The sequence below is a fragment of the Pelophylax lessonae genome, assembly GCF_965119305.1.
Source record: "Pelophylax lessonae genome assembly, chromosome: 8".
Taxonomy (NCBI): Eukaryota; Metazoa; Chordata; class Amphibia; order Anura; family Ranidae; genus Pelophylax; species Pelophylax lessonae.
In genome coordinates, this window is record NC_138775.1 from 300,564,334 (window position 1) to 300,582,436 (window position 18,103).

General features: G+C 46.2%; 1 protein-coding gene across 1 annotated transcript in view; it reads right to left on the reverse strand.

Moving 5' to 3' along the window:
- Positions 1-893: 893 nt before the first annotated feature.
- Positions 894-18,103, reverse strand: part of LOC309561682 (microtubule-associated serine/threonine-protein kinase 2-like) — a gene marked incomplete at both ends in the record, with an annotated part of 177,643 nt that continues 160,433 nt past the window's right edge. Inside the window, 5 exons of the mRNA XM_082265670.1 lie at positions 894-2,617; positions 9,989-10,176; positions 10,360-10,496; positions 14,504-14,626; positions 17,528-17,754. Coding sequence (XP_082121796.1) covers positions 894-2,617; positions 9,989-10,176; positions 10,360-10,496; positions 14,504-14,626; positions 17,528-17,754 — 2,399 coding nt within the window. The remainder of the gene's footprint in view (positions 2,618-9,988; positions 10,177-10,359; positions 10,497-14,503; positions 14,627-17,527; positions 17,755-18,103) is intronic.

Sequence of the window (18,103 nt, forward strand, 5' to 3'; positions counted from 1 at the left end):
AATCGGGGTAGGGGCGACGCGGGGGAGGTGGGAGAGAGCGAGCGACGAGGGGGAGGTGGAGGAAGAGCGAGCGACGCGGGGGAGGTGGAGGGAGAGCGAGCGACGCGGGGGAGGTGGAGGGAGAGCGAGCGACGCGGGGGAGGTGGAGGGAGAGCGAGCGACGCGGGCGAGGTGGAGGGAGAGCGAGCGACGCGGGCGAGGTGGAGGGAGAGCGAGCGAGGGGGGGGTGGAGAGTGACGCAGGTAAGCTGTGTAAAAAGCTATTTATGGTCAGTCTTGCCGCACCAAGTATAGAAGATTCTCTTTAGAAGAAGTGTCGGGGTTTATCCGGCGTTCCTCCATCTTCGGGCCCTGAAGTATGGTGAGTGGGACATGTCGGGGAGAAGAGCGCCTGTCAATGCACACGCTGGTGGAATGTTTTGCCCTGCACAGCTTGACGGGGGGGGGGGGGGGTTATTATTGGTCTGTGGGTCACCTCTGGATTCAGAGGTTGGGGGATGGGACACTTTCAGATGGAATATTGATAATCTATGCAGAAAGATTGATAGATGAAGATGGCAGAGGGGTGATAATGAATGCTATCCGGCCAGGAACTAGATGAGATCTGGCGGGGAAAGGAAGCCGATTCTCTCTGTGTCCCCCCTACTTCCCTCTTCCAGCAATAACTTCCTTTCTGCTCATAGAAAAGGAATCTACAGGATGTGTCTATGGGAAAGATGGGGGTTGGGGGTACCCTGTATTGATAAGAGGCAGTTGGGGGAGGGGAAGGGGATGCAGAAGTTTACTGCAGATCCAGAAAAAAAAAAAGCAAGTTTCTTCAGACACGGGAAAAGAAGGGAGGTTCTCTTTACAGAAATGTACACAGCACACACAGTCCAGGCTCACACAAGGCTGCTATGTTTTCCTGTCTGTCTGTGAGGGGGGGCAGTCCACTTTCCCCTCCCCCTGCAGCTTCTGGCTCAGCCCGCCCAGTGACTGAGACCTGACCGCAGGGTGGTCCGTGGAGGAGGGGAGCTCAGAGCTCTTTGTGTCCGTCTGCTGGCCGATGGCGGTCGCGGTGCACTCGTTCAGAGACGAGCATGTCCTGAAAGCTCCCTCGGCATAAACGGCCTTCATGCTCTGAACGGACTCGGACCTTGAAATGTCGGACCTCTTCTGCTTGTTCTCCCACGTTCCTGACTGGTGGCCGGTCTCCTTGGCTCCCGGCACGGCAAGCTTCACTGGTCCCAGGACACTCATGGCCACCGGTGTGGTGGGAGAAGCAGCTCTGACACCCAGCGCTACCGCGGTCTCGCCAGGATCGAGTAAAGTGCATTGCGTTCCAGGTCCCTGCTGCCCCAGGTCACTGGGAGTTGTCACATATTGCACGTTAGCAGCTGGGCACGGGGTGGCAGGAGACAAGCATGGGGTGGCGGGGTCGGGGCATGGGGTGGAAGGGGCAGGGCAGTGTACCGGGTCAGTCTGTGAAGTGGCTGCAAAAGGTGTGGGGGCGATCTCAGGAACACCAGCCTGAGGACACACAGGCACCTCTATCTTATTGGAGTCTATAGGGAGGGCAACACCAGGCTGCACCCCCCCACTCTGCGGACTGTCATGGTGGCTCAGTTCAAAGAGTGGTTTCGCGGGCACATGCGGACCTTCATGGGTCGGACTGGTATTGTGCTTTAGAGTTGCAGCTTGAGCAGCAGAGGTCAGGTAAGTGTCTGGGAGTGTTCTAGACTTACAGTCTGACAACTTTGGACAGGAGAAGTTGGGGGTCAGGGTGCCGGGCGCTTTTGGTTCGCTTCTACTCCGGGAGACGAGAAGTAGATAGGAGTCGCTGTCGCTCCTGCTCTTGCGTCTGGTCTGAAAGGAATCTTTCTCATCACTAAACCCAGAACCCGAATCCTGGTCCGTCCTGAAGGACAACCTCCTCCCGTCCTGACTATCCTCCGAGCCATCATCCGTCTCGTCCTCGGAGGAGTCCACTTCTCGAATAGCCTCCTGTTTCTGCAGAGACTCCCTCCTCTCCACCCGGTCTTGGCGAATCGCCCCGAGCTTTCGTGATGAGGGCTTCTGCAGGGTCCCTTTCTCGACGATCCCCACCTTCCCTCCGCTGCTCTCACTCAGGGATTCGGGCAGACACTGCAGGCTCAGGTCTCGCTGCAGGATCTCCTTCTTGAAGTCGGAGTGAGAGATGTCCAGACTGTGTTTCCGGGAGGAAGCAAGCTTCTTCTCCGAGGACAGCGAGCCCGACAACTTCTCCGCGGACTGGACCCTCTTCAGCAGCGGAGAACGGGGGGGCTCGGCGCTCTTTGGACGGGAGATCTGGCGGACCAGGGGAGGAGAAGAATGCAGCTTCACCGGGAAGGATTGCATGAGGTTGCAGTTGCCCAAGCCGTGCCCCGGTAGAGGAGAGGGGGAGCGCTGGGGTGAGGTGGATTGTGATGTGGGGGATGGTGTATGTGCCAGGGGGGACAGTGGTATATTCCCTGCAGATTTTCTCCGAGGAGAGCGGTATTGCCGTTGAAGCTTCGGGGCCAGTCCATGCAGAGAACTGGGCCGGATGTGTCCAGAGCTGGCGGGGGAATTGGGAACGCTGGAGCTCGGAGAGCTGCTCTGGGAGGAATTCCCGCCCACTGAGGAAAGAGAAAAACAGAAGATTTTATATTCTGGCATTTACTAAATCTGAGACCATAAAAAGAAAGTCTATAAATAGCCAAAACATTCATATTTTTTGGATAGAAACTCCTAGCAGGTTTCTTTTTGCAATCTATGGGGATTTCCCTTCATTTCCTGTTCTGGAGACACAACAGGAAGTAAGAGGAAATCTCTAAAAAAATCCATCTTGAACAGGTGTCCCCATGGGCTGACTTCCCCTCTATACCTGTTCTTGGAACTGTAAAATTCTGGATTCCCCATCACTTGTGGTCTCATTGGTCATCAGAGAGGGTGAATCCCACTCCCTATTCATTCCAAATAATACAATTTTGAACTATAAGGGGTGATAACGGGGGTCTCTCAATCGCCTCCTCACAGACTGAGTTGTGTTCGGTGGATTCTATGCCCATCGAAAGCGTCGGGATAGAATTTCTGCCTCGACCAATGAAGCAAAGTATCATAGCTGCGGAATGTGTACGCCCCGCCCACTGCCCTTAAAGATGGTAGTGGATGAGCAGCAGCAAAAAGCGTCTAAGCCATGAGGTTTTACCCTTCCCCCCCAACTGCTAGTGTTAACGAGCCCTAACACTGCTGTGTACAAACTAAGGGGAAAGTCTTGGGGTTATACGAAGCATGTTTTCGTTTTTCATTTTAAATTGATTGTAAAGGAATTTTTTTTTTTTTTAAAAACTGTCATACTTACCGGCTTTGTAATGGTTTTGCACAGAGCGGCCTCGGTCCTCCTCTTCGCAGGCCCACCGCCGGTGCTCTGGTCCCCTCCCCCTTTGCTGAGTGCCCCCATAGCAAGCTGCTTGCTGTCAGGGCACTCATGCGTGCTCGCCCCCAAGCAGGCTCTCAGCGTTCATAAGACACAGAGAGCAAGGCTCAGCCCCGCCTTACTGGCTGTAATTGACAGCAGCAGGAGCCAATGGCTTCTCAACCAATCAGGAGGGAGAGACCAGGGTCTCGTGCACATCGCTGGATGGAGATAGGGTTTAGGTAAGTATTGGGGGGGCTGAGGGAGGAGCAGCATTCGGAAGGTTTTTTACCTTCAGCCTCTATAACCACTTTAAATATTGATTTATAATATATGAGGTGCACACAGCACACAAACTATTCAAATGACTGTAAATGCAAAATTGTATTTTCTAACAAACAGCTTTACACTTTCCTGCTCTGTGGTAGAATTGCACAAAGCAGCCCCTGAAGCTCCTCTTCTGGAGCCCCCCGCCAGCGCTCATGGCTCATCCTCTCCGGCAAATGCTCCCATTGGAAGCTGCTTGCAGGCGTGCTCCCAAGCCTCCCTGTCTGCATCTATAGACACACACAGCACAGCTCGGCCCCACCCCCTGCTCCCTCGTCACTGGCTTTGATTGACAGCAACCAATGGCTCTTGCTGCCTCAGCAAAGCCTGTGAGATCCGGTGTTTCGTGAAAAAACCCTACCCTCGTCACTTCCGGTGCACCTACGTCATTGAACAGCTGAGCAGCTTAGCACCGTGCATGCTCACAGCTCCGGAGGGTAGGGAATTTTCACGGGGTAGGGTTTTTTAAAGATACAAGGCATCAGCTGTTGCCGTGGGTACATTAAATCATCTCCGCTCCAACCCATGTGCCTTCCCTGATCTCCGCTACTAAATGTAAAAGCAGCGGCGGGTCTATGAAAATATAAAATCACAGACCCGAGATCTCCGTGATTTATATTGTCATACACCCGCCGCTTTTACATTTAGTAGCCGAGATCAGGGATGGCACAGGGGGAGGAGCGGAGATGATTTCATGTACCCGCGGCAACAGCTGATGGGGTGTAACGTTACAACACACTACCCCGTGAAAATTCCCTACCCTCTGGAGCTATGAGCATGCGCACTGCTAAGCTGCTCAGCTGTTCAATGACGTATGTGAATAGGAAGTGACGAGGGTAGGGAATTTTCACGAGATAGGGTTTTTTAACGTTACACCGGAAGTGAGGAGAGAGCCGTTGCAGACGTGCAGAGCGCTGGCTACAATGAGGGCTCAGCTAAGTCTAAAGGGGGGTGAGTGGGGAAACTACCTAAACATTTTTACCTTAATGCAACGAACGCAATAAAGGTGAAGTCTAGGCAAAACCTAACACTAAACCTGCTCTGTGCTGCATTCTAACCCTAATCTAACCCTGTAAAGCAAAATTCACTGTACTTATTATGCAGCCGATCCGGTCCGATCCCCGTGCTGGGCTGTCAGCTGCGGCTTCAGCATGGAGGCGGGTGCAGGAGAGGCATCCGACAACGGAAGCCCCATAGTAACTCTACAGGTGACATTACTTCCTATTCATTACTCAGCCGTTGTCGGTCCTCTCCTGCACAGAGCTTCGGCCGCTGGAGACCGGACCGGGACAGCTGCAGAATAGGTAAGTATAGCGATTTTTGCTTTACAGGGTTACATGGATTAGGTTGGGGTTTTTGTTGGTGCCTCAGACAAATGAGGGTGGGACTTTATGGGCAAGTGAAACAAAAAACTTTCCAAAACTTTTCTCCACCTACTCACTTTGGGTCTATAACCCAACACTAACAAATACACAACATAGAAACATAGAATGTGTCGTCAGATAAGAACCATTTGGCCCATCTAGTCTGCCCAATATATCTGAATCCTATGAATAGTCCCTGGCCCTATCTTATATGAAGGATAGCCTTATGCCTATCCCATGCATGCTTAAACTCCTTCACTGTATTTGCAGCTACCACTTCTGCAGGAAGGTTATTCCATGCATCCACTACTCTCTCAGTAAAGTAATACTTCCTCATATTACTTTTAAACCTTTGCCCCTCTAATTTAAAACTGTGTCCTCTTGTGGTAGTTTTTCTTCTTTTAAATATGCTCTCCTCCTTTACCGAGTTGATTCCCTTTATGTATTTAAAAGTTTCTATCATATCCCCTCTGTCTCTTCTTTCTTCCAAGCTATACATGTTAAGGTCCTTTAACCTTTCCTGGTAAGTTTTTTCCTGCAATCCATGTACTAGTTTAGTAGCTCTTCTCTGAACTCTCTCTAGAGTATCTATATCCTTCTGGAGATATGGCCTCCAGTACTGCGCACAATACTCCAAGTGAGGTCTCACCAGTGTTCTGTACAGCGGCATAAGCACTTCTCTCTTTCTACTGCTTATACCTCTCCCTATACATCCAAGCATTCTGCTGGCATTTCGTGCTGCTCTATTACATTGTCCTCCCACCTTTAAGTCTTCTGAAATAATTACTCCTAAATCCCTTTCCTCAGATACTGAGGTCAGGACTGTGTCAAATATTCTATATTCTGCCCTTGGGTTTTTACGCCCCAGGTGCATTATCTTGCACTTATCCACATTAAATTTCAGTTGCCAGAGTTCTCACCATTCTTCTAGTTTTCCTAAATCCTTTTCCATTTGGCGTTTCCCTCCAGGAACATCAACCCTGTTACATATCTTTGTGTCATCAGCAAAAAGACAAACCTTACCATCGAGGCCTTTTGCAATATCACTTATGAAGATATTAAACAAAATTGGTCCCAGTACAGATCCCTGAGGTACCCCACTGGTAACATGACCTTGTTCTGAATGTTCTCCATTGACTACAACCCTCTGTTGTCTGTCACTCAGCCACTGCCTAACAAAAAATAGGATAGAAAAAGATGGGGCTTTACAGGCCAGTGGGAGTAGAAGGATCAGACGCAAAACCAATTTATATAAAACCAAAATACATTTTATTGATGGTTGCAGGATAAAACTACACATGGACAACCATGTATACTCAAAAACAACAGACTGACATACAATACTAAAATCAAACATTGAGAGTCACTAGCAATATAGAAACAAATCCCTTAAGGGGATATGACCAGAAAAAAAGCCTGTGTAGGGTGGAAAGTGGGTCTCAAGCTGGATTCGGTCAAGGTAGGTCCCCAGCAAGCCGACGCGTTTCGCTCAAGGCTTCCTCAGGGCCTGAGAGACCATAACAGACCGGTATTTCCTTCTTGGTAGTGACTCATGCTAGACGACAAGGTTGTAGCGATACTAGATGCTGCTTGGAAGATGTTTCTTCCGAAAATATAAATTCTTTACAGACGTCATAAACAGATTTATTGCACTGGATCCGATACTTTAAGTCCCAAATGTGTCACCAAAAGCAAGGCTTCTAGGTTTACCCTTAATGTAGCCTCCTCAATAGGGATCGCAGCCAGAAAGGGTAGGGGTCCTCTCCTTGGTATCTTTTCAAATTATACGTGTATATTACACCATAACTACGATGGATCTCTCCTTAGTATGTGAAGTGCTTCAGGCAGGGAAGGGGGGCATAAATGCATATATATATTCAATTATGGGGAACAATCGGTCCTGGGCTACCTAAGCCCTCCATGGTCAGTATACAGCAACAACCTGCCAGGTTGTTGCTGTATACTGACCACGGAGGGCTTAGGTAGCCCAGGACCGATTGTTCCCCATAATTGAATATATATATGCATTTATGCCCCCCTTCCCTGCCTGAAGCACTTCACATACTAAGGAGAGATCCATCGTAGTTATGGTGTAATATACACGTATAATTTGAAAAGATACCAAGGAGAGGACCCCTACCCTTTCTGGCTGCGATCCCTATTGAGGAGGCTACATTAAGGGTAAACCTAGAAGCCTTGCTTTTGGTGACACATTTGGGACTTAAAGTATCGGATCCAGTGCAATAAATCTGTTTATGACGTCTGTAAAGAATTTATATTTTCGGAAGAAACATCTTCCAAGCAGCATCTAGTATCGCTACAACCTTGTCGTCTAGCATGAGTCACTACCAAGAAGGAAATACCGGTCTGTTATGGTCTCTCAGGCCCTGAGGAAGCCTTGAGCGAAACGCGTCGGCTTGCTGGGGACCTACCTTGACCGAATCCAGCTTGAGACCCACTTTCCACCCTACACAGGCTTTTTTTCTGGTCATATCCCCTTAAGGGATTTGTTTCTATATTGCTAGTGACTCTCAATGTTTGATTTTAGTATTGTATGTCAGTCTGTTGTTTTTGAGTATACATGGTTGTCCATGTGTAGTTTTATCCTGCAACCATCAATAAAATGTATTTTGGTTTTATATAAATTGGTTTTGCGTCTGATCCTTCTACTCCCACTGGCCTGTAAAGCCCCATCTTTTTCTATCCTATTTTTTGTTGGTCTCTCATAGGGGTAAGGGCCTTAATTACACGGAAAAAAATTGTATAGTCAGCCACTGCCTAATCCACTCAACAATATGGGAGTCCATGCTCAATGACTGCAGTTTATTGATAAGTCTTCTATGTGGGACAGTGTCAAAAGCCTTACTAAAATCTAGATATGCAATGTCTACTGCACCTCCACAGTCTATTATTTTAGTCACCCAGTCAAAAAAATCTATAAGATTTGTTTGACATGATCTCCCTGAAGTAAACCCATGTTGTTTTTCATCTTGCAATCCATGGGATTTAAGATGTTCCACAATCCTATCCTTTAATAGGGTTTCCATTAATTTGCCTACTATTGATGTCAGACTCACTGGTCTATAGTTGCTTGATTCCTCCCTACTACCTTTCTTGTGAATGGGCACGACATTTGCCAATTTCCAATCTTCCGGGACGACTCCTGTTACTAATGATTGGTTAAATAAATCTGTTAATGGTTTTGCCAGCTCACCACTAAGCTCTTTTAATAATTTTGGGTGTATCTCATCAGGACCCTGTGACTTATTTGTCTTCACTTTAGACAGCAATCTTAGAACGTCTTCCTCTGTAAAGACACATGCATCAAACGATTCATTAGTCATCCTTTCAAGTGGAGGTCCTTCTTCTTTTTCTTCTGTAAAAACTGAACAGAAGTATTCATTAAGGCAGTCGGCTAGCCCTTTATTCCCTTCTACATACCTTCCGTCCTTTGTTTTTAATTTAGTTATTCCTTGTTTTAATTTCCTTTTTTCATTTATATATCTGAAGAATGTCTTATCCCCCTTTTTCATAGACTGAGCTAGTTTTTCTTCTGCCTGTGCTTTAGAAGTTCTTATAACTTGCTTGGCCTCTTTCTGCCTAATCTTGTAGATTTCCTTATCTTCATTGCTCTGGGTTTTTTTATAATTACAAAATGCTAGCTTTTTATTTTTAATGATTTGGACCACTTCTGCTGAGTACCACAGTGGTCTCTTCCTTTTTTTTGCTTTTACTGACAAGTCTAATGCAATTTTCTGTTGCCTTCAATAATGCACCTTTTAAGTAGTCCCATTTCTCCTGGACTCCATGTAACCCATTCCAGACTGATAAGGACTCATTTATGACTAATTTCATTTTTGAAAAGTCTGTTTTTCTAAAATCTAAAACTTTTGTTTTTGTGTGGTGTGACTCTTTCACAGTTCTTATATTAAACCACACTGACTGGTGATCACTAGATCCCAAGGTTTCGCCTACAATGACATCATATAGCGAATCCCCATTTGTGAATACCAAATCCAAAATGGCCTCCCTCCGGGTTGGCTCCTCAAACACTTGTTGCAGAGACAACCCCAGTAAGGAATTTAGAATATCTGTACTCCTGGTAGAACTTGCTATTTTGGTTTTCCAGTTTATATCTGGAAGATTGAAATCTCCCATAATGATAACTTCTCCTTTCATTGTCATTTTTGCTATTTCTTCAACTAGTAGATCATCTAGTTCTTTAACTTGACCAGGTGGTCTATATATCACACCTACACGAGTTACTGCATGATTAGCAAACTGCAACGTAACCCAAACTGACTATGTTGGCCTCACCAACTTGTATTAGGTTAGATTTAATGCTATCGTTCACATACAGGGCCACTCCTCCTCCTTTCTTGCCTTCTCTGTCTCTTCTATACAACTCTCTTCTATACAACTATATGTGAATTTAATTCTATGTTAATCTTTTTCAATAAATGTATTTTTATTTATATCCTTGTATACATTTTCACTTGCCCATAAAGTCCCACCCTCATTGGTCTGAGGCACCAACAAAAACCCCCCACATATATAAAGGGACGGAGGCAGACAAATACTTTTTCCGCTTTTCCAGAGATCAAAAACCCCCCAAAGATAGATTAGGTTTAGAATGGGGCACAGAGGAGGTTTAGGGTTAGTTAGCTTTTGCCTGGACTTCGCCTTTAAGGTAAAAACATATTTAGGCTTTATAACCACTTTAATGTTGGAAGATTTTAAAACTGATTCAGCAAAGAATAAAACTTTCAGAACCAACAACCAATCCTATCCCAGGGGAAGGCGGATCATAAAACAGGAAGAATCCTCATTCCACGATTGTTCCTCCAACAGAAAGATCTTTTAATTAACAGGTGACTGGAAATGTGCACTATGACCCTCACCTGAGTGGGCGGAGTCTGGCGTGGAGCGGTAGCTCTGGGTCGGGGATCGCGGGGACAGCACGTGAGTCGGAGATCCCGGTACACTCTCCCCGGATGACAGCGAGCGGTTCAGGGAGGACAGGCTGCGGCTGGTGTGCAGAAGTGACGCTTGTTTGGTGATCTTCCGAAACAGCGAACTTTTCTTCTTACTGCGGAAAAGACGGACAAATCATCGAAGGAAAAATCCTAAAAGTCCAAATTACAGATCCCTAAAAACATTTCTACAAAATAAGAGTCCTTAGAAATCCGATTTATGTCCCAACAGCCCTATGTGGGATCCCTCCCCTCAGGTCACAATGACGTCTCTCGGTGACGGTAGAACCCGCATTTACCTCTCTTGCCCCTCTTTGGTTTTACTCTTCTTGTTGCGGCGAGCCATTTTAGACTTGTGACTGGGCTTCCGCGCCGGCCCGACTTTTATCGAAGTGTTCTCAAAGGGAGTGGTGGATATGGAGACTTTATTCCCGCTCTGGAATATATAATCAGATTTCAGGTTATCAATACAAGGATCATCAATCATCAGAGAATACAATTTTCACACTGTAACACTAAATCTTTCAACATTTAAAGCAGTTGTATACCCAGCTAGATGATATTTGTATCCGTTGATGTAAGTCGCCTCGGACTTAGCCCTATATAATCCCACATCCAAAATGGTGCTCTAGAAGCCTGAGGAAGGAGCGCATGCTCCGCAAACGCGTCGCCTGTGCCATTACGTCATACCCGGAAGTGATGGCGGGAGAGCCCCTGTGCGTTCCAGATACCAGGAAGTGCCGGTAGTCACCGGTAATCACTTTGGGGATTGTGACCACTTGAGCTATCCTGATCACAGCACCGGAATGATGGACCCTTACACCAACGGATACCCCCATGCTCATTTACATGTTGCCTTGTGAGTACCCATGTATGTGATTTTATGCGAATAAATCCTTATACTGCACTTTGAGTGGCGCCTGTGTTCTCCCTACAGCTGTTTCCAAGTTCTCTTCTACTTGTCATCAGTGCAGCCTACAGAGTGCTTTGTATATGGATCATATATGGACTTGAATATATGGACTATAAGTTTATGGGCTATATGTTTATGGACTATTGATTTCCTTTGTCTTACATTGAGTTCCTTTGCCATCTAAGCCCCTAGTGTGGAACCTGTGGGTCCCATTTTCCTCCTCTTTTTGCGCCAGTTTTTATTTATTCTAAGCCTATAATAAAGGGCTATAATAAGGATTACCTGTAGGTAAAATGAATATCTCCTAGACCTGCACGGTTTAGGAGATATTCACCCTGCATGCAGTTGCTGACATCAGTGGCGCATGCACTCTGAAGGTCTGGTGTATCGTGCCAGAACTTCAGAGCTTCTTGCTGGAACAGAGGGCTCCCGCGCATGTGACGTCATCGTGGCTTCGGCCACTCGCAGCGCCAGAGCCCGCGAACCCGGAAGAAACATGTCAGCTCCTTCAGCGGTGACCGGGCGCTGCTGCGGGAGCTTCGTTCTAAGGTGAGTATTCCATAATGTTAGTGTATGCGATGCATACTAGCACATTATGCTATTGCCACTCCCAATGACATCAGAGTGACGAAACGCGTAGGGCGGAGCCAAATGTCATTGTGCAACTTCCAGTTTGTGTCCTTGGAGTGCATAGTGTCCCGGACTTCCTTGAATTCAATACGAGTGATTGATCGGTTTTATGTAAGTGCACTGCTTTTATCAATAAAACTTGTTTATTGCGATTTTACACTATGGGGGCTCTTCCATGTTCCATTGACCCATGCAAGAGAATGCCACTAGACCAGTGATGGTGAACTTTGGCACCCCAGATGTTTTGGAACAACATTGCCCATGATGCTCATGCACTCTGCAGCGTAGCTGAGCATCGTGGGAAATGTAGTTCCAAAACATCTGGAGTGCCACGGTTCCCCATCACTGCACTAGACCATCTAATATGTGGGGGAGCATAAGGAGACTGCGAAGACGATATACAAGCCAGGCATACTTATATACAGCGGGATACCCATGTTGAAAGGGGTGAGTGTGATACCAGGCGGGGGACCACAAGTGGAGACACTGGGGCTCACTGCATGTCGTGGTTCTAACCCGAGTATAACAGCACCTCCTAAGGTTTTACCAGCGAGGGCACTACAAGGAGCAGCAAGGCCACGGGGGAGTGAAATATAAAGGACACTGCACACTTTTTATCTATAGGATGCCGCATTTTTTTTTTAAACTATTTTGCACTGATATTGACCTCTATGAATGATTTATGTTTATGCATTTACTAAGTGGGTTTGATACCTCATCAATTTCAGCACTTGCATTTTTTGGTGAATTTTCACTATTATTGTTTTGCACAAGGTTGCGAAGTTGGTTTTTAATTTTTTTTAAAACACTTTTTAGTCGATGTACATTTATGTTTACCATGCTTTTTGCACATAAGGAGCAGATTTTGCACATACTGTATTTTTTTGCACATATATCACATGCTTCATCTGTGGATATAGGTCACTGAGATATAGATTTTATTTTTCTATTTTTACACAAACACGGTGACACTTATCCGTGCTCTTTAGATGTATAATCAACTGTCACCACTCTAATTTATATACCTCTTCCATGTCCATCTAATTATACTTGATATATAAGCTAGCATAACACTCGGAGGTAATATAGAGCAGCGCCAACGCCCACTTTTCTTCTTGTGCACACCCACATTATGCTATTGTCTAGCAGGTTTTAATTTTTTTAAAGCATTCAGTGACAGACGTGGTAGAAATATTAACCACGCTAGCGGTATCCCCGAGCGTGACTCGGGGTAGGAATTTCCTGCTATTATCGGTATCCCCGAGTCACGCTCGGGGTGAATGGGCAGAGCTATGCAGACAGCGCATATCCTGGCGATCCAGCGATGAGCTCTCATTGCTGTGACCACCAGCCGAGATCTCCGCCGCTCGTCTGTCGGTAGGAGGACTTCCTAGTTGCGTTCCCTGCAGCAGCAATGCTGCATGGGAGCGGAACTAGGAAGGGAAATTAAAAAAAAAAAAAAAAAAACGTTGCACAAAACACATTTTATATTATATATGCATATATATATATATATAAAATTATATTATTGATTCGATTATAATTCATGCGGCATGAATTATAATCGAATCAATAATATAATTTTAAATATATATATATACACACATACACACACACATTTATATATATATATATATATAAAACGCATGAATTATAATCTAATCAATAATAATTTTATTATATATATTATATATTCTATAATAAAATTATATTATTGATTCGATTATAATTCATGCGTTTGTGTTTCAAATTTATCACATCTGGGATGTCTTGTTTTGGTCAGGTTTAAGTCAGTAATTACTAAGAATTGTAGGCCTATAATACATAACGCCAAATTTCCATGAAAAGAATTGTACCGCTTTTGGTACAGAATTCCTGACAGAATCATACCGCCAGGGAGGTTAAGAACCACCAACTGTCCAAACACTCATCTTGGGAACAGATACTCTTTAACCCCTTCAATATTGGACACTTTCACCCTCTTCCAATTTTCATGACAATTGCGCGGTCATGCAACACTGTACCCATATGACATTTTTATCATTTTTTTCACTCAAAATAGATCTTTCTTTCAGGGGTATTTAATCACCACTGAGGTATTTTACACACTGTTACCAGTGCAGTACAGTTTCATCGTATAACAGTATGGAACAAAAAAAACTTTCGTTAAAAAAAAAAGTTAATATTTTTTATTATTACTTTGACTTTTCTTTTATGTTTTTTTTTTAAACTAGAGACCGAAACAATACAGTGTTACCATAGTAATATGGGTGCAGTGTTGAATGACTGCGCAATTACTAGTTAAAGTATAGCAAATAATGTCCTGGTCAAGAAGGGGGGGGAAATCTTGCGGAGCTGAAGTGGTTAAGGTATAAAACCTTCAGCATCTAGAACCAGTTTAGTGCTGAAAAGGTTGGTGACTCCGCGCCCCCCCCCCCCCCCCCCCCAATTTATATGAACAGCAAGGACAGACTGACCGAATCCGCACAGCACCGTCTAGTGGTCAACCCACCAATGTATGGAAAGCTGTTCCACGATTCCCTAGACGACATGTGTCAAGCACAAGGCCCGCGGACCGAATCCGGCCCTCCAGGCCATTTCATGTGACCCTTTGCACCTCTCCTGGAGTTGCAGTAGAGGTCTAGCCTTCCTTTGGGCCTCCTCCAGACCCTACACTTTCTGGTTCCCAGCTCTGCCCCCCCCAGCAGCAACAAAAGGTAAGGGGGAGCACATTTAATTTAAAGGGGGGGGGCGCAGACTCTTGACATCTGATGTAAGGGGGATGGGATAATCTGGACATCTAGTATTACAGATACAACCGGGCCCTTTAAGGGCAATCATAATGCCGATGCTGCCCTCGATGAAGTTGAGTTTGACACCCCTGATCTAGGCTGTCATACCTTCAGGATCAGCTCCACAACCTCTGTATGGACCAATCCATGGACGGGTTCCCCATTGACATGAGTGATGAGATCGCCTTCTCGCAGTCCCGCCTCGTGTGCAGGACCGTCCTCTTCCACATGCTGAAATTAAAGATGGATTATTAGAAGGGAGGGCATGATCTACAGACAGATTGGCTACATTCGCTGTATTCTTAAAGGATAAGATCACCTTTGGTAACATATTACACACATATTATATATAACATGTTAACAAACAGCACCCGCCTGCACCCCCCCCCCCCCCCACACCCCTGATCCCTCATTGTGACAGCGGGCAGGGGATCCTCTCCATGCACCCGCTGTCACAAAAGCATCACAGCCGTGCGTGGCTCCCTCCACATGACCACGTCATTCATTCACATATTCCTGTGAATGAACAAACTACAAGTACCGTCTTCCATCGCGGCAGACGGCTCGTAGCTCTCAGTGCATGGCGGGTGCTTTACAGGCTGCAGGGAGAAAAAACATAATAAATGCACATTTGTTACCTGCAAAAAGAGAGGTGAACTTAGCCCTCCTGGGAGAGTCACTTCATGATCCGGATATAAGAGCAGTGAAGAAATTCTACCCAAACCACAGATTACATATTCAGGTAAATGTGTGTAACTATTGAAATATACGGCAGAGACCAGACAAGTCCTCTAAACCAGGATTTTTCAACCGGGGGGCCACAGAGAGTCCCTAGCGGTGTTGTTGCAAGATGGCATACAGCCCATTATATTTACATCCTGAAAGGGTTACTCTGTGTACAGAGAAGAGGGAGCGCGCTCACCCTGCACCTCCTCCCGGCTCTCTCCTCCTCTGTGCTGTTATCTCTCCTCAGCTGTTCAATGACGTAGTGCTGACGTAGGAGCACCGGAAGTGACGAGGGTAGGTTTTTCTCACGGAACACCGGAAAAACTGAAAGCTGTTCAAGCCGCCTGGCCCCGTCCTGCCAACCAATGGCATCAGCAGTTGCTAAGGGCAAGTCGGGCGGCTTGCACAGCTTTCAGTTTTACCCGCAAGAGTAAAGATAACAGCGCAGAGGAGGAGAGAGCCGGGAGGAGGTGCAGGGTGAGCGCTCTCCCTCCTCTCTGTACACAGAGTAACCCGTTCATTGTATGACTGTAATGGTAATGGGCTTGATTATCTCCTCTCTGGGCTGCTCATGCCCCATGGGTGGGGGCAGTAATTTAACCCTGCACATACAACCCCCTCCCCACCTGCAGGAGATGGGGGAGAATTGCACAAGCAGGGGTAGGGTGGATTTACAATGTATAGACCACTTATCTTTGCCTTCCAAAATTTTTTGGGCTTTTTCACAGTGTGTATGAAATCATGTGCTGCACGAAAATACGTTTGCAGATGCATGGGGATGGCATTAATTCTTAAAGGCACCCCCACACATTCACCAATTACACTACTAAAACACATTGTACTGCAATACCATGCATTTTTAAAGCTGTGCAAGCCGCCCGACCTGCCCCTAGGAACCGATGATGCCATTGGCAGTAGAGATGACAGCCGGGAGGAGGAGAGAGCCGGGAGGAGGTGCAGGGTAAGCGTTCTCCCTCCTTTCTGTACACAGAGTAACCCTTTCATTGTATGACTGTAATAGTCTTGATTACCTCCCCCTATCTCCTCTCCAGGCTGCTCATGTCCCATGTGTGGGGGCAGTAATTTACCCTGCACCCCCACCCCCCTGCAGGAGATGGGGGAGAATTGCACAAGGGGGGTAGGGTGGATTTACAATGTATAGACCCCTTATCTCTGCCTTCCAAACTACATTTTTTAGGCTTCTTCACAGTGCGGATAAAATCATGTGCTGCATAAAAATGCGTTTGCAGATACGTTGTGTGAATGAGCCCTCAGACTGGTGTGCCCCGGGATTGTGCGCAATTTTAAACAAAGCCTTGACTGAAGAAAGGTTTAATAACACTGCACTGGACTCTACAAGAACACTTATACTGGCCATACACGCACAGGATTCCGGCCGTTTGCAGACTGAATAATGATTCATAGTTCGAAAGTGAATTGTCCACTAACTGATAGAATAAACTCGTTTATATGATCGTTTCAATGTTCGTAGTAATCGTTTGATAACAATAAAAACATATTAGGCCCCTTTCACACATGCTGACCGCTCAGATCCGATCCCTGTCAGTTTTTCAGGCGGATCTGAACGGATGCCCCATGCATCTCTATGGGGCATCGGATGTCCGTTGACCTCCAATCCGATCCTCTCCGTCAAATCCAGGACGGATGGAAACCCTATTTTAGGGTACAGCGGGGATCTGACACCTCTGTCTCTGCACACAGAGTGGAGACGGAGCGGTCATCCGCCCGCTCAGTGAGGATCGGCGGATCGATCCCCCGCTATGCAGAACAGCTCCGTCGGCAAAACAGAGCCGTGTGAAAAGGGCCAAAGACAGAATATTCTTTTTGTTTCGACTATAACATACACGCATACACTTTAGTTGAGATGGTAAAAGTTTTCGCTTCAGATCCATCAACATTAGCCGGGCCCATGGTCAAAATCCTCGGTAAAGTTGGGTTCACTAACGGCACGAATGTCGAACGATCTTCCCGAAAACGACAAGTTTCAGCCGAAATTCTGTGCGTGTATTGCCAGCATAAGTTTGGACAAGAGGTGATAATTAACTGGTTCTTGTTATACCGGATACAGCCAATAATTTGCAGCGATTGAGTCCTAACAATTTTGCAATAGATTTAAGCCCTGAAGAGGAGGGGGGGGGGGGGAGGAGTGGGGGCGGGTCTTTGAGCTCACAAAGCCCAATGGCTGTTCAAGGTTATTGTTTTTGAACCAATACTAATAATAAACATTTTTGAGCTCTTATGTTTGGGGCTCCTATTAGACTTTATACCACGTATCTTCTATGGTGCCCCTGTCTGAAGGACACTCTAATTTTGTTAAAATCCATCATCTCCATCTGTCTGATCCACCGATACTTTGAATTTAGCGCGAGGAAAAGGCGCACTCACCCAGACCATGTGATGTACGGTGTAGATGTCACTCTCCCCCATGTACACACGGATGGCTCTCAGAGTGAAGCCGTACTTCTTCCCGGCACGTTGAATGAGAATCGGCGGTTTGAGGTGGGAGATGGCGGGGGAGAAGTCACGGCTTGGTGAGGAATCCCGGGATGACGGGTTGGAGGACAGAGAGCGCGGGGACATTGGACTGGCCAGAGGAGAGCACATGTGGTGATCTGTGCAGAGGAAAAAAATACTTTATTAGTACAGAACAGCCATAGGAAAAGTTTATCTCTCTACATACAGTATATATCTATCCTTGCTGCACATTCATTACTTCTCAATATACTACCGTATTCACCGGCGTATAAGACGACCCCCTAATTTTCAAGTTAAAACATTGGTTTTGGGCTATACTCACCGCATAAGACTACCCCCCCCCTTCTGTACCATAGCGGAGTATAAAATGTGAGGACTACTTTACATGGCCTAAAACAAACGTCCCTATTACTCTCCAATAAGGGTAAGTACACAAACATCCCTAATAATCTCCAAGGTAAGTACACGGTGTAATCTCTCAAAGCG